This window comes from Euleptes europaea, chromosome 4 (genome assembly GCF_029931775.1).
Source record: "Euleptes europaea isolate rEulEur1 chromosome 4, rEulEur1.hap1, whole genome shotgun sequence".
In the NCBI taxonomy this organism is placed as follows: domain Eukaryota; kingdom Metazoa; phylum Chordata; class Lepidosauria; order Squamata; family Sphaerodactylidae; genus Euleptes; species Euleptes europaea.
Window position 1 is genome coordinate 104637471 of NC_079315.1, and position 20875 is coordinate 104658345.

The 20875-nt window shown below is 42.0% G+C and overlaps 1 protein-coding gene across 1 annotated transcript in view; it reads right to left on the bottom strand.

Moving 5' to 3' along the window:
• Positions 1-298: 298 nt before the first annotated feature.
• The window catches only part of WDR70 (WD repeat domain 70), a 148828-nt gene continuing 128251 nt past the window's right edge, over positions 299-20875 (bottom strand). The window contains exons 14-18 of the mRNA XM_056848023.1: positions 12255-12355; positions 11157-11236; positions 7823-7939; positions 7015-7177; positions 299-591 (exon numbers count right to left, since the gene is read on the bottom strand). Coding sequence (XP_056704001.1) covers positions 504-591; positions 7015-7177; positions 7823-7939; positions 11157-11236; positions 12255-12355 — 549 coding nt within the window. The 3' untranslated portion in view covers positions 299-503. The remainder of the gene's footprint in view (positions 592-7014; positions 7178-7822; positions 7940-11156; positions 11237-12254; positions 12356-20875) is intronic.

Here is a 20875-nt window from a genome sequence, read left to right on the forward strand (position 1 = left end):
TTTTTCTATATGGGGTTTTGGGCTCTCTGACCTACAGTTTCATCACCTCCCAGGACCTTTCTCAGATGCCTGGATTGGTCCACAAAGATACTGCTGCTCCTATGGCCAGTACTAGTCCCAAATATAATTTTCCCTTCCTTCACAGGAGTAGGACTAAAAAAAAAAATTGACAGCTTTGTTCTTTAAATCGTAGGAATGTTTGTGAGAATTCTATACCATTACACAAGTCTAGAGATGCCCTAGGAACAGTCGCTAGTAAAACTTAAAGGAACAGAAAGGCTTTTTAAAGAAAACGAAGTTTAAAAAATAAGCTTTTATTTATGAACTCTGTTTACAAAATGCAGATAAATTGCTAAGCGATTCTAGTTTTCTTTACAGTGGTGTTCTTTCAAGCCCTGTGCATGAAAGCCATTTTGCTTGCAGAAATTTGTTTTCTCTTGCATAAGGAAAAATAATTCAGCTTAATTCCAGCTCTCTTCTGAGCCTCCTCCAATTCAAATTCTTCAAATTTTACGTTTTTTCCATTCTGGCTTGTCATCTGTTTCATCTTCGTCAGATTCTACTTCAGCAAAAACGGCTGTCGGTTGAGTCCTAAAGAAGTATTAAAGCAGGGAAGGGAAAAGATTATACGGCAAGCAACTTCACAGTGCCTTCAAAGCTAAAACAAAAGGAACGCCAAAACGAAATGTTGGTTTCACTTTTCCTATTTAAAAAGGAAGGCAAATGAAGAATCAAAAGCTGTATCCAAACCGAAAAGGCTGAGCTAAAAAATACTAACATTACAAATATATAAATTTTAATATGGTGCACAGTACAGTATACTAGATTACAATTCTATGTCTGACCACTGAGGAAGGCCTTTTTGAGGCCGAAATGCGTTTGGTCCTTATTTGGTCCTACTTTGGTCAAAGTATGGTTTCACATCAAATGTGTATGATTTTCATGTATTTATTGACTGTGAATGACTCACCTATGATATAGGCCTTATGTTTTTAACTTTACTGTGCACCATATTAAAATTTATATATTTGTAATTTTAGTATTTTTTAGCTCAACATTTTCGGTTTGGATTCAACATTTTGGTTGAGTTTAATTTGTCCCCCCCCCCTTTTGTTGTTGAATCAAAAGCTGTGCCATGACTAGTTACCCTAGGTCCAGGGAATAATTCTGTTCTATGCTCCTCCTACACAAACACACTTATAATGAACCGACTGTAACCACGAGTTAAGAATGGTTTCGGACCTTTCAGAGTATTGATGTTGTAACTGCAAGTTCCCACTGTTCAGATACACTGCTTTTCGATCAGAGGTTGTACAAAACTCTGCCCAGCTACTGCCATGCAACAGTGCACGTCTCTAACCTTTGCCCTCTCTCCCTTAGAGCATTTAATGTCTGAAGGTGTAAAACGGCAAGCACCGAGCCGGTGAGAATCTGCTGCTGCATCGTTCTGCCTGGTCTACTGCCCTCACTCAGCCTCTCAGCAAGCTGGCTTTTGATTTTCCATCTTGAAGAAAGGTATTTACTTATTTCATACTGAAAATAAACCATTCGATAATGTAATGCGGTTTGAACGACTGTCACTGTTGTTATGTGATCTTTGAAGTTCTGCCCAGATTGTGCTCAGGGCAGAGGCTAGAGTTGCCAACCTCCAGGTACTAGCTGAAGATCTCCTGCTATTACGACTGATCTCCAGCCAAAAGAGATCAGTTTCCCTGGAGAAGATGGCCGCTTTGGCAATTGAACTCTATGGCATTGAAGTCCCTCCCCTCCCCCAAATCCCACCCCTTCGGGGCTCCGGTACAGCCATGCCAGTAGCATTTTCCTGGTGTAAGGGCTCATGCCAGTGCCAAAGGGGGTGTTTCCTGGGGACGCGCCTTTTGCTGGCGCTATGTTATGCCTGCAAAAAGGCAGGCGTTGCCCCGTGGAACTCAGTGGAGAGTTTCACGGGGTTTTCTTGGGAAAGGCGTTTTCGGCTTGCTGCACTCACCAGCAAGTCGCTCAGGAGACTGTGCGGCTGCGCCGTCCCAGGTGCTCTTAACCACCTCCCTTTTGGATTGCGCAGTAAGCCAACTCTTTCGGCATCCAGTTCCACAAACTTTTTAATCAGTGCTTGGTAGTTGACATTTATGCAGCAGAACTGGTGGTCCAGAAACTGCAAGCAGAGCCAAAGAAACTACTGGATTTCCAATAAGATATTTAGTATAGCACTGCTTTACTGTTAAGCAAGCCTTGAAGGTAATTTATAAAAGTCAAACCCGCATAGCTCTGGCTTATGAACAGTCATATTTTTACAACATTATAAGGACATAAAAGTACTGAGCAGAATTACAATTATGTTTGGCAGATCCTGCAGTACCCATAACACACAAAATTGTGCTTATATCTTTTGCTAAGAAGTGTTTTAAACTAGCCAAATCTGATAAGGATTGCATCTTGAACTTGCCACTTTGGGCTTTCAAACCAGCTGCTAAAACATTATGATTAAGAAGTATAAAGCACTGGAGTGGCTTAACAGGGAGTCCATTTTGTAAATCACCTTATGACTGAAAAATCTAGCAGCAGCTGCTCCTGACAAATATAGTGTAGTGGGAAGGACGGCCAAACTAGATGGAAGTCCCACCACAACCATGAACTTGCCAGGTGGTCTGGAGGCAAGCCCTTGACTCTCAGTCCCAGCTCCCACCCCGCCCCAAAGATGGGAAAATGAAAAGCTTTAATCTAGTTGTTAAAAAAATTAATTGTATTGATTTTCTTTTAGTATTTTGATTCATTCATAAGCCACTGTGATAAGAATATGGGCCAAGTTTTGGAGAAGTAAATGTTTGCAGGCTGATGCCTTCACAATTTGGTGCAGCCACCTTTGAATCCAAACGGATGAAATAGTGATCCAATCAGACGTATCCATATAAGGTAGATTCCTCCTTCAAATTCTGGTTTTAGTCAGCAGAAAAAAAATCTGATTTCCTTTAGCCTTGGGGAAATTCACAACCCCAGCAAGCAGCGGCCATGTAAGAGAGTAGGTAACCCCCTGGTTCTTCCCAAACTCTTATTTTTTGCTGTCAAGTCACAGATGACTTCCTTGGTGGTCTCCCATCCAAATACTAACCAGGGCCGATCCTGCTTAGCTTCTGAGGTCTGACGAGATCAGGCTAGCCTGGGCCACCAGGTAAGGGCAAACTCTTAAGTGCAACCAAAGGATTCCCACTGTCATACCTGTACCAGGTCCAAGTAACATCCCATGTGAAATACATCAACAAAAGCCTGGACAGTTTTGTCATTTGATAAATAGTTTTCTTAGTAATATAACACAAACTATAGCAAGCTTTATATAACTACCAGTAGGTTACCATCCAATAAACTGGACAGTTCCCTGCCCCAAAGAGATGAGAACCTTTAAAAAAAAAAAGGGGGGGGGGAGAGATGCAAAAGCACAAAAGAAAGAACAAGTGGGACCAAGCAAATCAGGCCATTAGGAATTTTTACACACAAGCAGCAGCTCTAACTCAAAAAGGCCAACTATATCAACAGCAAAGAGCGACAGAGACAGAATCCCTTCTGGGAGTGCTCAAGGAAGAAGACTGGTTGTTGGTCCCCTTTTCGGATTCATCCAGTAAGGCATGTGAGTGCATACAAGGAGGAAAACAGCTGAACAAGAGTTCTGCTCGCTGAGGGAAGGGGATGTGGGGTCCAACTAGCACAGGAAAATAGGGAAAGCATTTCACGTGGAGCTGGGAAAGCCTGTGAGACAAAAGATCCTTTGCTAACGTCTGACTGTCCTTTGGTGGGTGATTGGGAATTTTGCTATAACCCATGTTCTTGCATCCAAGGAGTCTCTTCCTATCTGTTTTCTCTCACCCCCTTTTCTGCCTCAGTCCTGGCAGGGGAAGAAGGTGGGTGTTATCATTGTGCCAGATGGATGGGATTGCGCAGAGCTTCTGTTCCTCCTATGTTGCAGGTACTGAGGCTGGGTGTGGCTAGAGGTGGAAGCCTCTGGACTGGGCCAGAGGACAAAAGTGAGCCCGTCCACTGGATCCAGCAACTGGAGCCATGTTGCATACTTTTATCCCTTTGTTTGTCTACATTATACTTTTCTGTTTCTTTGCAAGGTGCTTTGAGTCCCCAGTGGGAACAAAAGCATGATAGAAATACATAAAATCAGTCAATCAATTTCCTTGGGTTCTCCGTTGAGCTTTCCCCCTTATTCCCCAATACCCCTTTTCACTATCACCAGTTCCTCCTTCTTCTTCAGCAGGTCTAAAAGTAGTCCTAGTGTATCCCAAGCACTACCCATTCAGACTGGGGGGGTACCACACACAAACAGCTGGAAGAAAGACAGACTTTTTTGGCACGAAATGTGTATTACTTTGGTACCCACAGTGATTGCGATACTCTGATTTGAAAGGGAAAAAAAGATATATTTTGAAATAACAAAGCAATAACTAGTCCATTCTCTGATATGAAACATTTACTGTTAATTAAGTTGGCACATCACTCTGATGGTGGCTAACGCTCAGAGCATTCCCTCCCTAGCCGTGTTATCATCTGAAGCTCAAATGAACAACCATTTGGATTTGTGTCTTGGCCACTTCTCACCCACCTATTTTCTTAACAAGAAATCGTAACCTGAGCCGCCCATCTGCAAGATGGCACCTTCTGAGTTACTACTGTGTTTTAAAACTTTCGTGGTCATTACATCGCAGGTGTCAGGGGTGAAATCGAATATGCAATCAATGAAGCTAACAGCCCCAAAGCACCCCAGGGGATCTCTATCAGTGTGACAGAATGAACATTACTATTGGCTTTGAAGGGTAAAGGTGGTGGTGGTTACCATCCTCATGAGAAGAAAATTAAATCATTAGTATTTTTTTCTCTCATTAATAAGAAAAAGTTACTTAGGAATCCCGTTACTTCCAGCAACCTTTCAGAAACATTCTGTCAAATCCCAAAGCTAGATATGTAGTTAATAGAAACACAGTTGCACTGGTTATAAGAACATGAAAGCATCTATGCTAGATCGGGCTAGTGGCTCATCTAATCTAGCATCCTGTTGCATTCAGTGGCTGATTGGAGTTCCCCCAGAAACCTTACAATCAGGGCACAGAGTCTGGTTGCCAACTCGGGAAAGGGAAATTCCTGGAGATTTTGAGGGTGGAGCCTGGGGAGGGGAGAGACCTCAGTAGGCTATAATGCCAAAGAATCCACCTTCCAAAGCTGCCATTTTCTCCAGGGAAATTGATCTCTGTAGTCCGGAGATCAGTTGTAATATTGGGAGATCTCCAGGCCCCACCTGAAGGCTGGCAACACAAGCTGCAAGACTGGCCTGTTTGCAAGGGCTTTTGAGGGGGGTTTAAATGGCAAACATATTTTAAGGGGGGGATTTGGGGCTTGCTTCTTTATCTTTGGTTTTAGCTGGGGATGTTTCAACTATTATTGTAAGCCTCCTTGAACCAAGAGGAAGGGCGGGATATAAATGTTTTAATCAATCAATCACCCAGTGAGCTTCCAAAGCCAGACGAGGATTTGAACCTGGGTGATTATGGGCCAGTCACATTCTTTCAGCCTAACCTGTCTCACGGGGTTGTTGTGAGGATAAAAGGAGGAGACTAATGTAAGCTGCTTTGGTCCCCATTGTGGAGAAATGTGGGGTATAAATGAAGTAAATAAATATAGCTGAAGATGGGAGGAAGATAAAAGGTAGGTTGGTGAATGGCTGAGAAGGAGAGAATGAGGCAGGGAAAGGGGAGAGGATACCGGGATTGACAGCAGGAGGGAAAGAATAAATAGTGTGGGGAGGGGGATACAGGGAAAAGTGAGGTGCCCCCCTACAAGTCCTTGCGCTTCCCTACCAAGCTGACCCAGTGGCTAGCACCACACAGCTGAGCCAAAGTTTTCCTAGATAGAGGCTGCTGGTGGGGGGAGAGGAGTATCTGAAGACGAAGGAGCAGATCAATGTAGGTTGGCTGTTGGGTGAGAAGGGGGGAAGGAAGCAGGAAAAGGGGATATGCTATGGGGGCTTTCAGGAAAGGGAAAGAGGACATAGTGAGGGAGGAAGAAATGAGATGCCTCCCACAAGTCCTTGCAGGTTCCTACTTGTAAATACTATTTAACAGAATAAGTCCTATCTTTCTGTATCCTGCATGTACTTGTCCTTGAACTAAAGTGAATACCTGTGAGTTCTAGAATTTTCACCCCATGCATAATTTTACTGTGTCCCCCCTTTTCTCTACACTAAAAAGCCTTAACTCCTAAGCCTCTTTTTGTATAGGAAGCACTCCAATCCCTCGATCCACTGTGTGAACAGACTGCTGCACTTGATGGGCCTTGGTCTGATCCAGCAAGGCCTTTCTTATGTTCGTATGTTCTTATGATCGTTTTGGTTGCCCCTTTTCTGTACTTTTTCTAGTGCTACAATATTGTTTCTGAGATTCAGGGAATGCAGCCATATGTAGTATTCCAACTCCAGTTGCTCCACAGACCTGTACAAGGGCATTACAACACCTGGCTGCCTTGTTTGCAGTCTTTTTTGCTTCCTAGCACAGAATTTGCCCTTTTAACCCTAGTTTGCATACTGAGTTGGCATTTCCATTTTACTTTTCATACCTTCCTTGGAACTTAGTGGCACCAGCACAGGCAAATGGCCCACCATTTTCCATATCAAAAAAATGATGCAAAGAATTCATTCCGTTTCTCTGACATCCCCCCTCCCCATCAACCAATAGCCTTTCAAGTGGCTCAAAGGGCCCCGAGTCTCTTTCTTTAAACATCAGTGTCCTTTTTTTGCATTTTATTTTAAAAAGCTCTCGTTTTATTTCATCCAAGATGTTGTGGGAAATGGTCTCCCTAAGAAAGAGCTCTGATATCCTATCAGTTTTCCCCATTAGTGGCAACAGTCCAAAAGGCAGAGAACGGTGTTGTTAAGTAAGTCATCTGCTTAAATTCAAGTTCACCAGGGCTCTCAGACATATTACAGCTCACTCTATTCTCCCCCCCCCCCCTTTAAGAAAGTTTCCTTACTTTGAATATGCTGGGGCAACCCAGTAAGGGTTCTCCTCCGCTTCCTTGGCATGTCGTAAAATGGCCTCCCGGGGGTTGCTATCATCAGTCTTATCCAGGGCAATATTTTTGACAATGTATGAAGACAGGGTTCCGCCATGAGTTCCGACACGGCCACCGCGACCTAATAGAGGAAGGAAAGAGAGAATGAACAGATGTAAACGAGCAGGAGAGATGACGTAAAGAAGAAAGGGGGAAACTGCATTCATACAAAAGAAGGGGAAATTAGGTATTGTCCCAAGTACAGCAACGTCTTCAAGCTTTTAAGTGTTATAAGCTGTACGCAGCAACTCATCTTACCGAAATGAGTGCATTCGGTGGGAGATTTTGTATGTATAGTATTGAGTTGGTTTATGTCTAGCAATACAGTTATAGTAAGAACATATAGTATAGGAATATCACCATTAAATGTGCAACCTTGATATGGAAACTTGGTAAAGATTATAATAGGTTGGTTTTGCTAGAACACAAGCCCTGGGATTGGTAACCACAGAATTTCAGTCCAGGAAAGCCCTTGAGACTGGCAAAACTCGTTTCTCCAGGCAATTCCTGGAGGGTGGCAACAGAGAATTTTTTTCTCCAGGCCAGTCCTGGAGGTTGGGAACTGAATTTCCCCCCTCCTTAGGTTTGTCCAGAAGGGTAGTAACCACAGAACTTGTAACTTTGATATTGAAACTTGATTAAGATTATAATAAGGTTGTTTTTGCTGGAACAGTTGCATTCTGGCACCGGCAACTTTTTGTCTACAGCAATCAAAAACTGGTCATACCTGGTCCTGCTACTGGAGGTTCAGGCTTGTGAGATTTCATGGGATCCAGCCGATCCTTTTCCAGCTGCTTTCTTGTACTTCTCTGGCGTGGTTCGCGAAACATTGGAAGTGCGTGAGCTGCATTTTTTAAAAAGAAATTTTATTTAGAGATAGAGGGCTTAGGTTTAAATGTGCCAACAATTTAAAACAAGGGGAAGGGCCATAGCTCAGTGGTAGAGCATCTGATTGGTGTGCAAAAAGTCCCAGGTTCAAACCCTGGCATCTCCAGTTAAAGAGACTAGGCAAGCAGGTGATGTGAAAGACCTCTCTGCCTGAGACCCTGGAGAGCCGCTGCCGGTCTGAGTAGACAATACTGACTTTGATGAACCAGGGGCCTGATTCAGTGTAAGGCAGCTTCATGTGTTCATATGTGAACAATTTGCATTCCATTTCTATCCAACCATCCAAGGAGCTCACGATGACATACACTGTTCTCCCCTCCTCCCTTTTATCCTCCCAACAACCCTAAGAAGTAGGTTAGGCTGAGAGAAAGAGGGCAACTGGTCCCCAGCAAGTTTCACAACATGAATCCATGTCTCCCAATCCTTGTCTAATACTCTGCAATGCAGTGGCATTAATCATTATACATGCCGCCTGGGTGCTTAAACAAAGTAAGCTAGATAGATGGTGCACATTAACGTCTTCACTCCTTTGATGACTATGTAGTGGATCATTACAACATACTTATTTGTGTTTACCATTCCCTCTCAGAGGCAGCTCCACACTTAAAATTACCACCTATGAAACGGATGTTTGATTAACTCAGCTATGAGGGACACGGTCCTGCCACTGAAAACAGAAGCTCCAGTTTCCATTCACTTGCTCTCCCCCATACTGCATCTTAACATGTGATGCACCATCCCCATTTGTGAATTTCCTTGCTCCTGCTCAGCATCATTGATCAGCACATGTCCTCTACAACATCAAGTTCCACCACGTGCATGTGTGTGTGTTACTGTGAGATCATATGTATGCTGTTGTATGAAAAAGAAGAATGATGATGAATGACATGCGCCTACATGGACCAAAAATCATGAACACTACCCTTGTATTCCCTGAACGGAGAGCTGTGGGGGTACAGTGCGGGGGACGGGACGGCCAATGCTGGACAGTGGAATCTGTAGGAGTTCTGGACAACCCCCACCCTGCATGAGAAGTGCCTTCAGCTTGTGTGTGTTTTGGATCTAACATACTGCAAATAAATGTTATATTTACTGGAAACGGTTATTTTTGGAATGAGCAGGAGAGGAGTTGTAAATTTTTTTTACAATTCTTGCTTATTTTGACGGTTTTTCAAAATAACAACTCAATAAAAATGAGAAGAATTAGGATGTGGGAAGAATGGGTACAAGATGCTCTGAACCTGGGATAGAGAGGGATGATCCATTGTCAAGAACACTCCTACAGCTGTACAATCCCAGGCAACATGTATCCTCTGGCTTGAAGCCACACTCAAGACAGTTATGAATGGGTGCGAAGCTGATGATTGGTACATTTAGCCTGAAGAGGAGAAGACTGAGAGGGGATATGATAACCATCTTCAAACACTTGAAGGGCTGTCATATAGAGGATGGTGCCGAGGTGTTTTCTGTTGCCCCAGAAGGTCGGACCAGAACCAGTGGGTTGAAATTAAATCAAAAGAGTTTCCATCTAGACATTAGGAAGAATTTTCTAACAGAGCGGTTCCTCAGTGGAACAGGCTTCCTCGGGAGGTGGTAAGCACTCCTTCCCTGGAGGTTTTGAAGCAGAGGCTAGATGGCCATCTGTGAGCAATGCTGATTCTGTGACCTTAGGCAGATGATGAGAGGGAGGGCATCTTGGCCATCTTCTGGTCACTAGGGATGTGGGGGGGGGGAAGGAAGTTGTGGATTTCCTGCATTGTGCAGGGGGTTGGACTAGATGACCCTGGTGGTCCCTTCCAACTCTATGATTCTATGATACACAACACAACAGTACTGGGAAACAACAGTGGCGTAAACATAGCCCAACCTAACCTTTAGGGTCTGTTTAATTTATTAGCTTTGATGAAACAATCATCTGGTTTAGAATAGCTTTAGAATTTTATGAATAAACAGCTGTTTCTTACATCTTCAGGTTACATGGAACACAAGAAGTTAAGCTTTAGTCGCCAAGTGGCATGCTATATAATTTTGCACACAACATTTGAGGTAGTTGAGAAACCATTCCCATATGTGAAGGCAAGCCACTTCAAGGAAAACCCATCAACAATAATACGTCTCATTTAAAAAAAGGTAACAATCCCTCAAGTAAAAATGCTGTCGTCAGAGAATGTGACATTTCATTGTAATTTAAAATGTTTACACCCTGCTTTTCTTAAAATGAACATGCCAGAACACTGGCCAACAAGCCAGTATCACTGCTTCTAAATTGTCTATCAGATATCCCAGTGACGTGTTAATGGTTGCCTTAAACAAGATTACTGCTACCAGGCTGGTCTCTGCAAAGAAATAGAAACAAAAAAAATATGCCTAAATTACGAGACTGGTTGTTGAAAAGCTATATACCTAGAAGCTAAAATGACTCAACTGAGGCTATCGTATTTTGGTCACATTAAGAGAAGGCAAGAGTCACTAGAAAAGACAGTCATGCTAGGAAAAGCTGAGGGCAACAGGAAAAGAGGAAAACCCAACAAGAGATGGATTGACTCAATAAAGGAAGCCACAGACCTCCATTTGCAAGACTTGAGCAATGCTGTCAAAGATAGGACATTTTGGAGGACATTGATTCATAGGGTCGTCACGAGTCGGAAGCCACTTGGCGACACTTAACACACACACAAACACACACCTTTGTGAAATTAACAGCATACCAGAAAAGCAGAGAAACATTTGGATTTGACCAACTATGGTCAGGGGCTATACAGAGAACGGAACTGGCAATAGAATAGACTGAATTAATACCACAATTGCCCTGTGCTGATAAAGGATGTCTATGTCCATGGTTGCAAAGGGGAAAGGAATGGTTATGTATTTTATGTATCTCTGTATTGTATATTTCCTTTCACTGTACGTTTGTTTTAATAAATTAAAATATTGAAAGAAAAAATCCACACACAAAAATTGAAGTTAATGTCTTTTAACTAACACACACAAGAGAAGATGGAACCATTTCCTTAATTATGTTTGAATCCATTGATGTTAGGCTTGGTCAACAGTAGCAGGAGTGAAGTATCAGAATGGACTGCGCCACTTTTGTTTGCAGGTGAGGGGTGTGCTTTTGGAATGCATGAGAGAGTCAAAGTTCTATATTTCACAAGCATGTAAAAGTTACTCACGTGTTATAATATAATCCTGTGTGAGAGTCTCTGCTTGCCTCTCTTTTCTTTTTGTCTTCACAACACATAATTTTGCTCCTCTGGAAAAGAAAGAAAAAACCCCAGTTTTTTTTTTTTTAAAGAGCAAAACAAAAGCAAACAGTAGGTCCTGGGATGCCTGGGAGAAATGGAGATACAGACATATTTTAAATAAATGAATGAATAGGTTTTGAATTCAGAAATACATTTTCAAAGGGTGTGCAAATTGTAAAAGTTCAGCTTCTTAAATGAACCTAATTTCACAGCATCAATTTCACTTTTTACTAACAGTAAATTGGTTGGCTCCTGAGCAGATAACAAAAGTTACTCACAGACCAGGAAGGGATCTCTATCCACCTGGAGGATTTCCTAGGTATGTAGACAAAAATATGACTTTGTTGCAGTGATATCCTAACCAGGTCTGCTTAGAATCCTATTTGTGTCTATTTAAGGGGGCTTACTCCTAGAAAGCCACCACCGCTCCTAGGAAAATGTTCTTAGGACTGAACTATAAAGTAACCAAAAGGAAAAAATGGCCTGTTGAGGACTAAATATGCTCCAAAATGGATGCAATGTTGAGAGCAGTTGAGTGTCAGTCAAAAGGGGAAAAAAAGAGAGAGTTGGGTGGGACAGAAATTAGCTTAAGCAAGTCCCTGAGAGGTTAGAGAATTCTGGAGGATGAAAATATCCATGATGTAAAATCCAGCAGAGCTTTTCTTATGAGGAAGATGTGAAACACAGTCAACCAATGGGATGGGCCAGAGCACTTTTTGCTCTTGATCTGGGAGGTACAGCCTGGCTTACAAATGTGTAGTCCCATATGTGGAACTCCACAGAGGCTAGGAAGACAATGATGTCTAATTTGTTCCTGCAATCCAGGGATCCAGGATAATCTTAGAAAGAAGTTCCTTCTGCTTGCAGCAGAGCTCTTCCTACGTTCTTAATAAATGAAACCATGAATGTGGAGAAAAGTAATCTCCCCACATTTTAACAAGTGTTAATCTGTATTTTTAAAATAAAGTACCTTTGATTTTACATTTACATTACATTTATTGTTACGGCCACTGGCCAGCACAGTACCTTTGACTTTTGATGGGATCGTAGTATACTTTAGCTAATCCGTTTCCTGTACCAACCATGATTTGGTTCAGCTTGGGGTGCCAGAGACAACGGACGACACTCTGAAAAATAACAGTAACAATCAGTTATTTTAGTTTCAGATCAGGTCTAACATGAAATTAAGGTAATTGTCATGACATTCAGATTATACCAGGTCTGGAAGAGTCTTTTAATGTGATTACCAATGTTAAACAGGCTGTTGGCCCTTGGATGGGAGGACTCCTCCTTCTTATGACATATTCTAACCCTTATTTTTTTATGGCAAACTGTGTTCAGGAGAACAGTTTATCATGTGGCATCACAATTTTGACAGCTACAAACTGGTTTCTCTAGTTTTTTTTCTGGATGTCAAGTTGCAGCAAACTTATGGCAACCTCGTAGGGTTTTCAAGGCAAGAGAGGTTCAGAGGTTTGCTGTTGCCTGCCTCTACACATTAACCCTGGACTTCCTTGGTGGACTCCAAACCAAGTAACTAACCAAGATACGATGAGATCAGGCTGCCCAGGTTAGGGCTTCTCTAGCACACATGTGATATATTTGGGGCACAGCAGGATTCTGCAAAAGCTAAAAAAGTCAGAAGTTCCACCTCTTTGAAACCTGATTCATTTGGTATTCATGGTGCAACCACTCTTATGTTATCTGTGCATCTGCTTCCATATGAACCTCTTGACATGGTTAAGCATGAGCCCCGTGGTGCAGAGTGGTAAGATGCAGTACTGAAGTCAAAGTTCTGCTCATGATCTGAGTTCGATCCTGACAGAAGTCGGTTTCAGGTAGCATCCATCCTTCCAAGGTCAGTAAAATGAGTACCCAGCTTGCTGGGGGTAAAGTGTAGATGACAGGGGAAGGCAATGGCAAACCACCCAGTAAACATAGTCTGCCTAGTAAATATTGTGATGTGACGTCACCCTATGGGTCAGTAATGACCTGGTGCTTGCACAGGGGACTACCTTACCTTTACAGTGTTCAGGCTTTTAGAGAAGACCAGGTCTGCATGCTGCAATCTTTGAAACTATGGCTGATGGTTACAAGAGGCAGGACTTTTCTGTCCTGGCACTGCAGCTGTTGAGTTTTTATTTAGGCATTTATCCCCTACTTATATCCTAAATGGAACCAAAGCAACTTATAATATTGTTCCCCCACTTCCATTTTGAGTGGTCCAAGCTCCCATGGCAGATGGGGAATTCAAACATGGGATTCCCAGATCCTACTGACTTCATTTATCATCCACCTTTCTTGTTACGGCTCAAGGCAGATTACAGAATTAGAAATAACCTGTTACTGACCAATATAATACAAACAACAAACAATGCAATAAAACTGGATTACAAAATTAACAGAACAATGAAATTAGAAGTGTAAGTCAACCAATAAACAATGCAATATTTTTTAAAATCCCACCTAAAACTTTTTACAGACATTAAAACTACAACCCTAATTCCTTTCTGAAAAATGAGTGTGGTATATCCAATTGGCTCCATTCTTGGTTTCTTTCACATAGATTGTGAAGGCTTTCTTCTTTTCTAAACCATCTGGCATGATTTCACTTTCAGATAGTTTTCTATGATATTTATTTTGTGTTTGACTAGCATTGTTTTTATTAATTTGTAGCCTGGTTTGGAAAAATACATTTAAAGAAAGATGGGTTAACAAATGTATGTTTTAGTTTCTTTATTGAAAATAATAAATAATATTTGTAGAAAGAGCACAGTTCTTGGTGTGCTCTCATGTATTTATTAACTAAATTATATAATCATGTGGTTCCACAAAGGAAAAAATAATAATCCCTTTAGGCTACACAAACTTGATTAAGTAGGCAAACAGAAGACAATGTTGATTTTGAAAACACTGTACTTTAATATTGTTCTACAATGTCCACAAATGCTTTTTTGCAAGACAATTAAAGTTAAAAATAAAAATAAAAAACTCCATGGGGCCCTCCCTCCACCAAGCTAGGAACTTAATAGACCAGCAATAGCAAATAAGCATGGCTTTGGAAATATAATTTGTGTCACTGACCATGACCCTGAACCAGCTGAAGAAGGAAAAAGAGACTCGCAAAGTTAAGCTAATGCATTATATATACATTCTAGAACACTCACATACACACACACACATATCTATAGAATATATTTAACAAGGGAACATAAAGTACACTTTCATTCAAAGTGGGGAGCCTAAATTAAATTTAATTTGACTGTGGAGACTCTTAAATTTTTGTAGTACAACCCCCCCCCCCACTTTGTAGGCCAAAAGAGAGTCTGCAAGCATATCACATTACCAATTTCCAGACCATTTGGCCAACCTGCCTACTTTTCTCCAATCCTAAACTCCCATCCACTTTGTTTGAGTGTTAAATATGGTTCATTAGCTGGCATGTACCACAGACTCTGACTGAAAAGTAAACGAATTAAGCCATCATATGGAACAGCAAGAAAAACAGCTTCCTTTAACAAGCTTCAAGCACATTTTTATCTGCACGATCAGGTCAACTAAATAATGATGTTTAAGCATGGGGGGTAATTTTCTTCTTTAAAAGAATTTTTTTCACCTTTGATCATGGGGAAGTCTAATCTCTATTTTCAACTGTGCAACCGGAGAGAGGGTTCTACTATAAACGCTTCAATTACAGGATATCACTATGAAGATAGGGGGTTGCGTAGAAAATGCATTGAATTTCCTCCAATGTCATGATTCTGTTCTTTGCTTTAATACATTCTGTGCAACTCTAAAGCATAAATGCTACACTAATTTTAAAATACTAGTGTTAATAACTGATGTAAAGGTAGGTCAGCCTTTTCTTTTTCTTACACTTGACGAATGGTGTAGACGTAACACTCCCTAAATTAGGATTGCCAAATCTGGGTGGGAAAATTCCTGGAGATTTTGGTGGCGGAGCTTGGGGAGGGTGGAGTTGGGGGAGGGGAGGGACCTCAGTCAAGTATAGTGCCATTGAAACCACCCTCCAAAGCAGCCATTTTCTCTGGGGGAACTCATCTCTGTAGCCTGGAGATAAGCTGTACTACTGGGAGATCGCCAGGCCCCACCTGGAGGATGGCAACTCTACAATGCTAACAACAGTTTAGCGATCAGGAGTGTGCTGTACGCTTATATAAATCCCTCAACATTTTTTTGTTTTGTTTTTGGAGCTAGAGTTCCTTCTTTTCCCCTTAACTCACCATTATATCTGACCTAACATTCCCTGAATGCTAATTATTCCTTTTTTTGCTGTCAAGTCACATCTGACGAATGGTGATCCCTGGTGGAGTTTTCAAGACAAGAGACATTTGCCATTGACTGCTTCCTCTCACAACCCTGGTATTCCTTGGAGGTCTCCCATCCAAATATTTGCCAGGGTTGGCCCTGCTTAGCTTCTGAGATCTGACGTGATCAGGCTGGCCTGGGCTATCCAGGTAAGGGAAGATTGACCTAGCCTTCCCCTTACTTAGTGGCTTCCTAATTCCTTTACCCATTACTTGACGGTAAGTCTGACCATGCTAACTGTGGCTAAAGTACTCCTGGGTTCGGAAAGCAACTTTAAAACATTATTTCCCTACTGGGTTTTAGGAGCAGCTGTCATCAGGAAAGATTATCAGACTGTTAAGGATGGTCAGATGTTATCTGTAATGAGCAAGAATTTCTTCGAGAATGGAAGACTTGAAGAAGTCCTCCCTTCTTCCTTTTATGCCACAAATGCCTGATGTGTAGACAGGCCAGCTAGTAAAAAAGAAGGATGGGCTAGTAACTTTTGCGACTGATTTGAAATGCTGGTTTACAAGTTTGTTTAGTCTGTTCTTTGTAGCTGATGTGGTCCGCTTTTTCTCTTTCAAGTGGTACTGGATTGCAGAGAATCACAGGAACAAATCCTCATGGAATGAGGTTTCCTTGCTAAGGGAAGCTGCTGAACTTGTAGCCAGTTAAACCATGAGGCATGTTCCTGAGGGCAAGCAATGCTACGTATAAAAAACAGACATAAAAAACACCCAACAAAACATGCAGATGGGGCTATTATAAACCAAAGGCTGGACAAAAGAAATAATAAATTGCCCCATTGTAGATTTTTGGATTGCACAAACATTATACAAATTTAGCAATAATACAATAATACCTGCTTTAAATATCTGTTCCAGCTGGCTTTAGTACACAACACTGATCAGAAATGAAAGTTCAGTGCATGATCTTACAGTAGCTCTTGCACGAACGGAACTGAGTTAACTAAAACTTCTTTTACCAACGCATGGTGGGATTGGGTCAGATTTGATAAAAGAAAAATAATGGGACACTCAGTGCCACCAGCACGCTGATGCTCTCTGACATACACTAGAGAGAAATCTCACATTACCAGATTTCACAGGGGCTAGTAAGGAGCCCCATATTGCTGTGCGCTAAAGGCTCTGGATATAGCTATAACCTTGCTTGAATCTGGTCACCCATTTAAAACTGGAATATGTTTTAGGAAGTGGGAAAAGCTTCACTTCCTTTTAACGCCAACTTTACAATAACGCTGCAAACGAGGCAGTCAATACTTAATTCCAATGGCACCCAAGAGACAAATTCGTTGAGTTGGGAGTTGTACAGCGCTATAATTAACAGCAAGTTACAAGATCTAAGGGGCACTTCAGCACTAAGGCTTCATTTCTTACAGAAAAGCAACAGAAGGAGGCAATTAGACTTAGTGTTTCGCATGAACCGGCACAAAACAATGGATTAACCGCTAATGCCGCCCCCTGGTCTTTGAAACGTGACAGTTACGTCAGGAAAGGATACTTTCCATATGAAGAAATGACGTAAAAAATACCTAAAAGTTCATAAAATGTAGATAAGTTACCGTTGTGTTGTTTAAATAAATAAATTATTGCTGTATGTGTACTTTTGGCATAGTATGTAAAAGGCTGCTTCTGTCTTTCGAACACATGGGACTGATCACCGCTCCCACTCCACCCCCAAAGATCTAGTCAAATAAAATAATCTACCGTGAAGATTTTATACAGTGTTTCTAGATGCAGCTTCTGGGATGGTCTCATTAATATGAAGCACTTTGTACCCTCAAAGAAGGTCTACATAAACACTATAGCAGGGGTCCCCAAACATTTGGAGCCGGTGGGCACATTTGGAATTCTGACACGGCCTGGTGGGCGCAGCAACAATATGGCTGCCACAGGAGGCGGAGCCAGCCACACAATGATTGCCACAGCTTAACTTCAGTCACACAGTGCAGATCCTTGGGTTGTGGTGGCAACTGCTGCTAAAACAACATTTTAAAACATCTGCACAGCCAATCAAATCTCCAGTGGTCAATCAGAATCCTTGCTGAGCAAAAGCCCCACCTGGCCCCGCCCACTTTTAAAAAACACTTGGCGGGTGCCAGAAAAGGTGTCAGTGGGCACCACGGCACCACACTGGGGAGTCCATCAATAGAAAGAGCGGACAGAGAGTTTCTCTCCCTTTCCCAAAATAATAGAAGTCAAAGGCATCCAATTAATTGGTTCTTGTAGGTTATCCGGGCTGTGTAACCGTGGTCTTGGAATTTTCTTTCCTGACGTTTCGCCAGCAACTGTGGCAGGCATCTTCAGAGTAGTAACACTGAAGGACAGAGACACTGTCCTTCAGTGTTACTACTCTGAAGATGCCTGCCACAGTTGCTGGCGAAACGTCAGGAAAGAAAATTCCAAGACCACGGTTACACAGCCCGGATAACCTACAAGAACCAATGAACTCTGACCGTGAAAGCCTTCGACAGCATCCAATTAAGTTGTTGGGCAGTAGATTCAGGACTGACAAAAGGAAATCCTTCTTTACACAATGAGTGAATAGAATGTAGAATTCACTGCCAGAGGATGTAGTGGTGGTCACTAGCATAGACAGCTTTAAAAGGCGATCAGACAGATTCACGGAGGACAAATCTATCCATGGCTACCAGCCATGATGACTAAATGCAGTAAATCTCTGAATCCCAGAGCCAGGAGTCACCATCGGGGAAAGCCTTGGCCTCTATGCTCTGTTGTTGGTCCTCCAGAGTAACTGGTTGGCCACTGTGTCAGACAAGACGCTGGACTAGAAGGACCACTAGTCTGATTCAGCAATTATTATTATTAAATAGTATATCAAACATAAAAAGTACATGACTTCACTTATCAGAGAAGTGCTGTTGTATCTGGAACCCGCCTCCCAAAAGCAAAAGGATGACATGAGCTATGAAAATGGTAATCGGATATGGCAGAGAACTGACTTCACGGAGAATGGCAGAGAACTGACTTCACAAATCAAATGGCAGAAGTGACTGGAATAAAGGTATAATGTACCAGTAGAAAAGAGCAAGAGCCCAGTAGCACCTTAAAGACTAAAAAAAATTCTGAATAATATATTCAGTTCTTTATTATTACAGTAGGTACATAAAGGAAACATTAAATACAGAAAGTCTGTCTGTAGCAGTAGAAAAGAACAAGAGTCCAGTAGCACCTCAAAGACTAACAAAATTTCTGGCAGGATGTGAGCTTTCGTGACTCACAGCTCACTTCTTCAGGTAACTGAAGCTCTGACTCACGAAAGCTCACACCTTGCCAGAATTTTTGTTAGTCTTTGAGGTGCTACTGGACTCTTGTTCTTTTCTACTGCTACAGACAGACTACCCATCGTATAATATACCAGTTCAACAACTTCAAAATAAGGTCAACAAACCTCCGCACAAAATATTGTCGAAGGCCATTTTACGGAATGCTTTGTACAGTAACCCTATCATATGAAACATCTTTAAGCAGAAGTCCATTCTTTTCACCATTTCCTAACTACAAGCCCTTATCTTTTTGGTGACCAACAGTGCAATCCTAAGGACACATTCCTGGGAGTGAGTCCCATTGAAATGACCTGAGAAGGATTCTGAGTAGACCTGCTTAGGAGTCTTAGGTATGGATGGTTGGATGGATTCACTCTACCACATGTTGTTTTTTTTTTAATTTAAAACCTTTTTTTTTTTGGCAGCCTTTTCACCCAGCATTGGGTCCCCAAGGCAGCAAACAATTAAAAAATTATTAAAAGAAACTTAACATACTGTAAACAATTAAATTAAACAAGACTAGATTAATTCATGCTATCGTATTCCCTATTACTATGTATGGGTGTGAAAGCTGGACAGTGAAGAAAGCTGATAGAAGAAAATAGATTCCTTTGAAAAGTGGTGTTGGAGGAGAGTGTTACGGATTCCGTGGACTGCCAAAAAAACAAATTAGTGGGTTATAGATCAAATCAAGCCTGAACTGACCCTAGAAGCTAAAATGACTAAACTGAGGCTATCGTATTTTGGTCACGTCATGAGATGACAAGAGTCACTGGAAAAGACAGTCATGCTAGGAAAAGTTGAGGGCAGCAGGAAAAGAGGAAGACCCAACAAGAGATGGACTGACTCAATGAAGGAAGCCACAGCCTTCAATTTGCAAGATCTGAGCAAGGCTGTCAAAGATAGGACATTTTGGAGGACTTTAATTCATAGGGTTGCCATGGGTTGGAAGCGACTTGACGGCACAACACACACACACAAACAATTAAAAACAACAAATAAAGAAACACATAATTGGGAAGGAATATCACCAGAAAAGTCTTCAAACATTGGGGGAAGATAATGATAGCACCATTTGCTGAACAAGATCTTGCAGCTCCCCCTAACAACCCACATAAGCCCAATCTTGCCAGAGCTGGCAAGCTAAGTAGAGTCAGTATTTGGATGTGAGACCACCAAGGAAGAAGAAGAAGAGGAAGGAGGAGGAGGGTTGGTTTTTATATGCTGACTTTCTCTACCACTTAAGGAAAAATCAAACTGGCTTTCGATCACCTTCCCTTCCCCTCCCCACAACAGACACCATGTCAGGTAGGTGGGGCTGAGAGTGCTCTAAGAGAACTGTGACTACCCCAAGGTCACCCAGCTAGTTTCATGTGGAGGAGTGGGGGAACCAACCCAGTTCACCAGATTAGAGTCTACCACTCATGTGGAGGAGTGGGGAATCAAATCCGGTTCTCCAGAGTAGAGTCCACCGCTCCAAACGACGGCTCTTAACCACTACACCAGGGTTGCTATGCAGAGGAAGGCAATGGCAAACCACCTCTGCTCATCTCTTACCTTGAAAACCCTATGAGATGGAACTTTATGTGGCTGCCATGAGTTGGCTGAGTCTCGACTGCACAATTTAACTTTACAGAGTAGCATTTCACTATGCACAAGGAGTAGCTGCTTGAGTATGCTGGCAGAGAAGGCAGGATAGACATGTTTATTTATTAAAACATTTATATCCCAACTTTCCTCTTGTACATATTGTACATCCCCGGCTAAAAACCAAAGAGAATATAGCAAGCCCCAAATCTTTCTCTCCTACCCCCTTAAAAGATACCTGGTATTTAAACCCACTCGAAAGCCCTGGCAAACAGGCAGCCCTTGCAGCGCTTCCTGAGAGGTTAATGGGAGACAAATAAGAGGTTTGTGGAAGAACTTTGTATATAGCAAAACTTCGATATGCGAAGACATGGACTTGTAAATATTCTGGCCTGAATATCTCATAATAGGCCAAGAGGCCCATGTCTATGAGCTTTGCTGA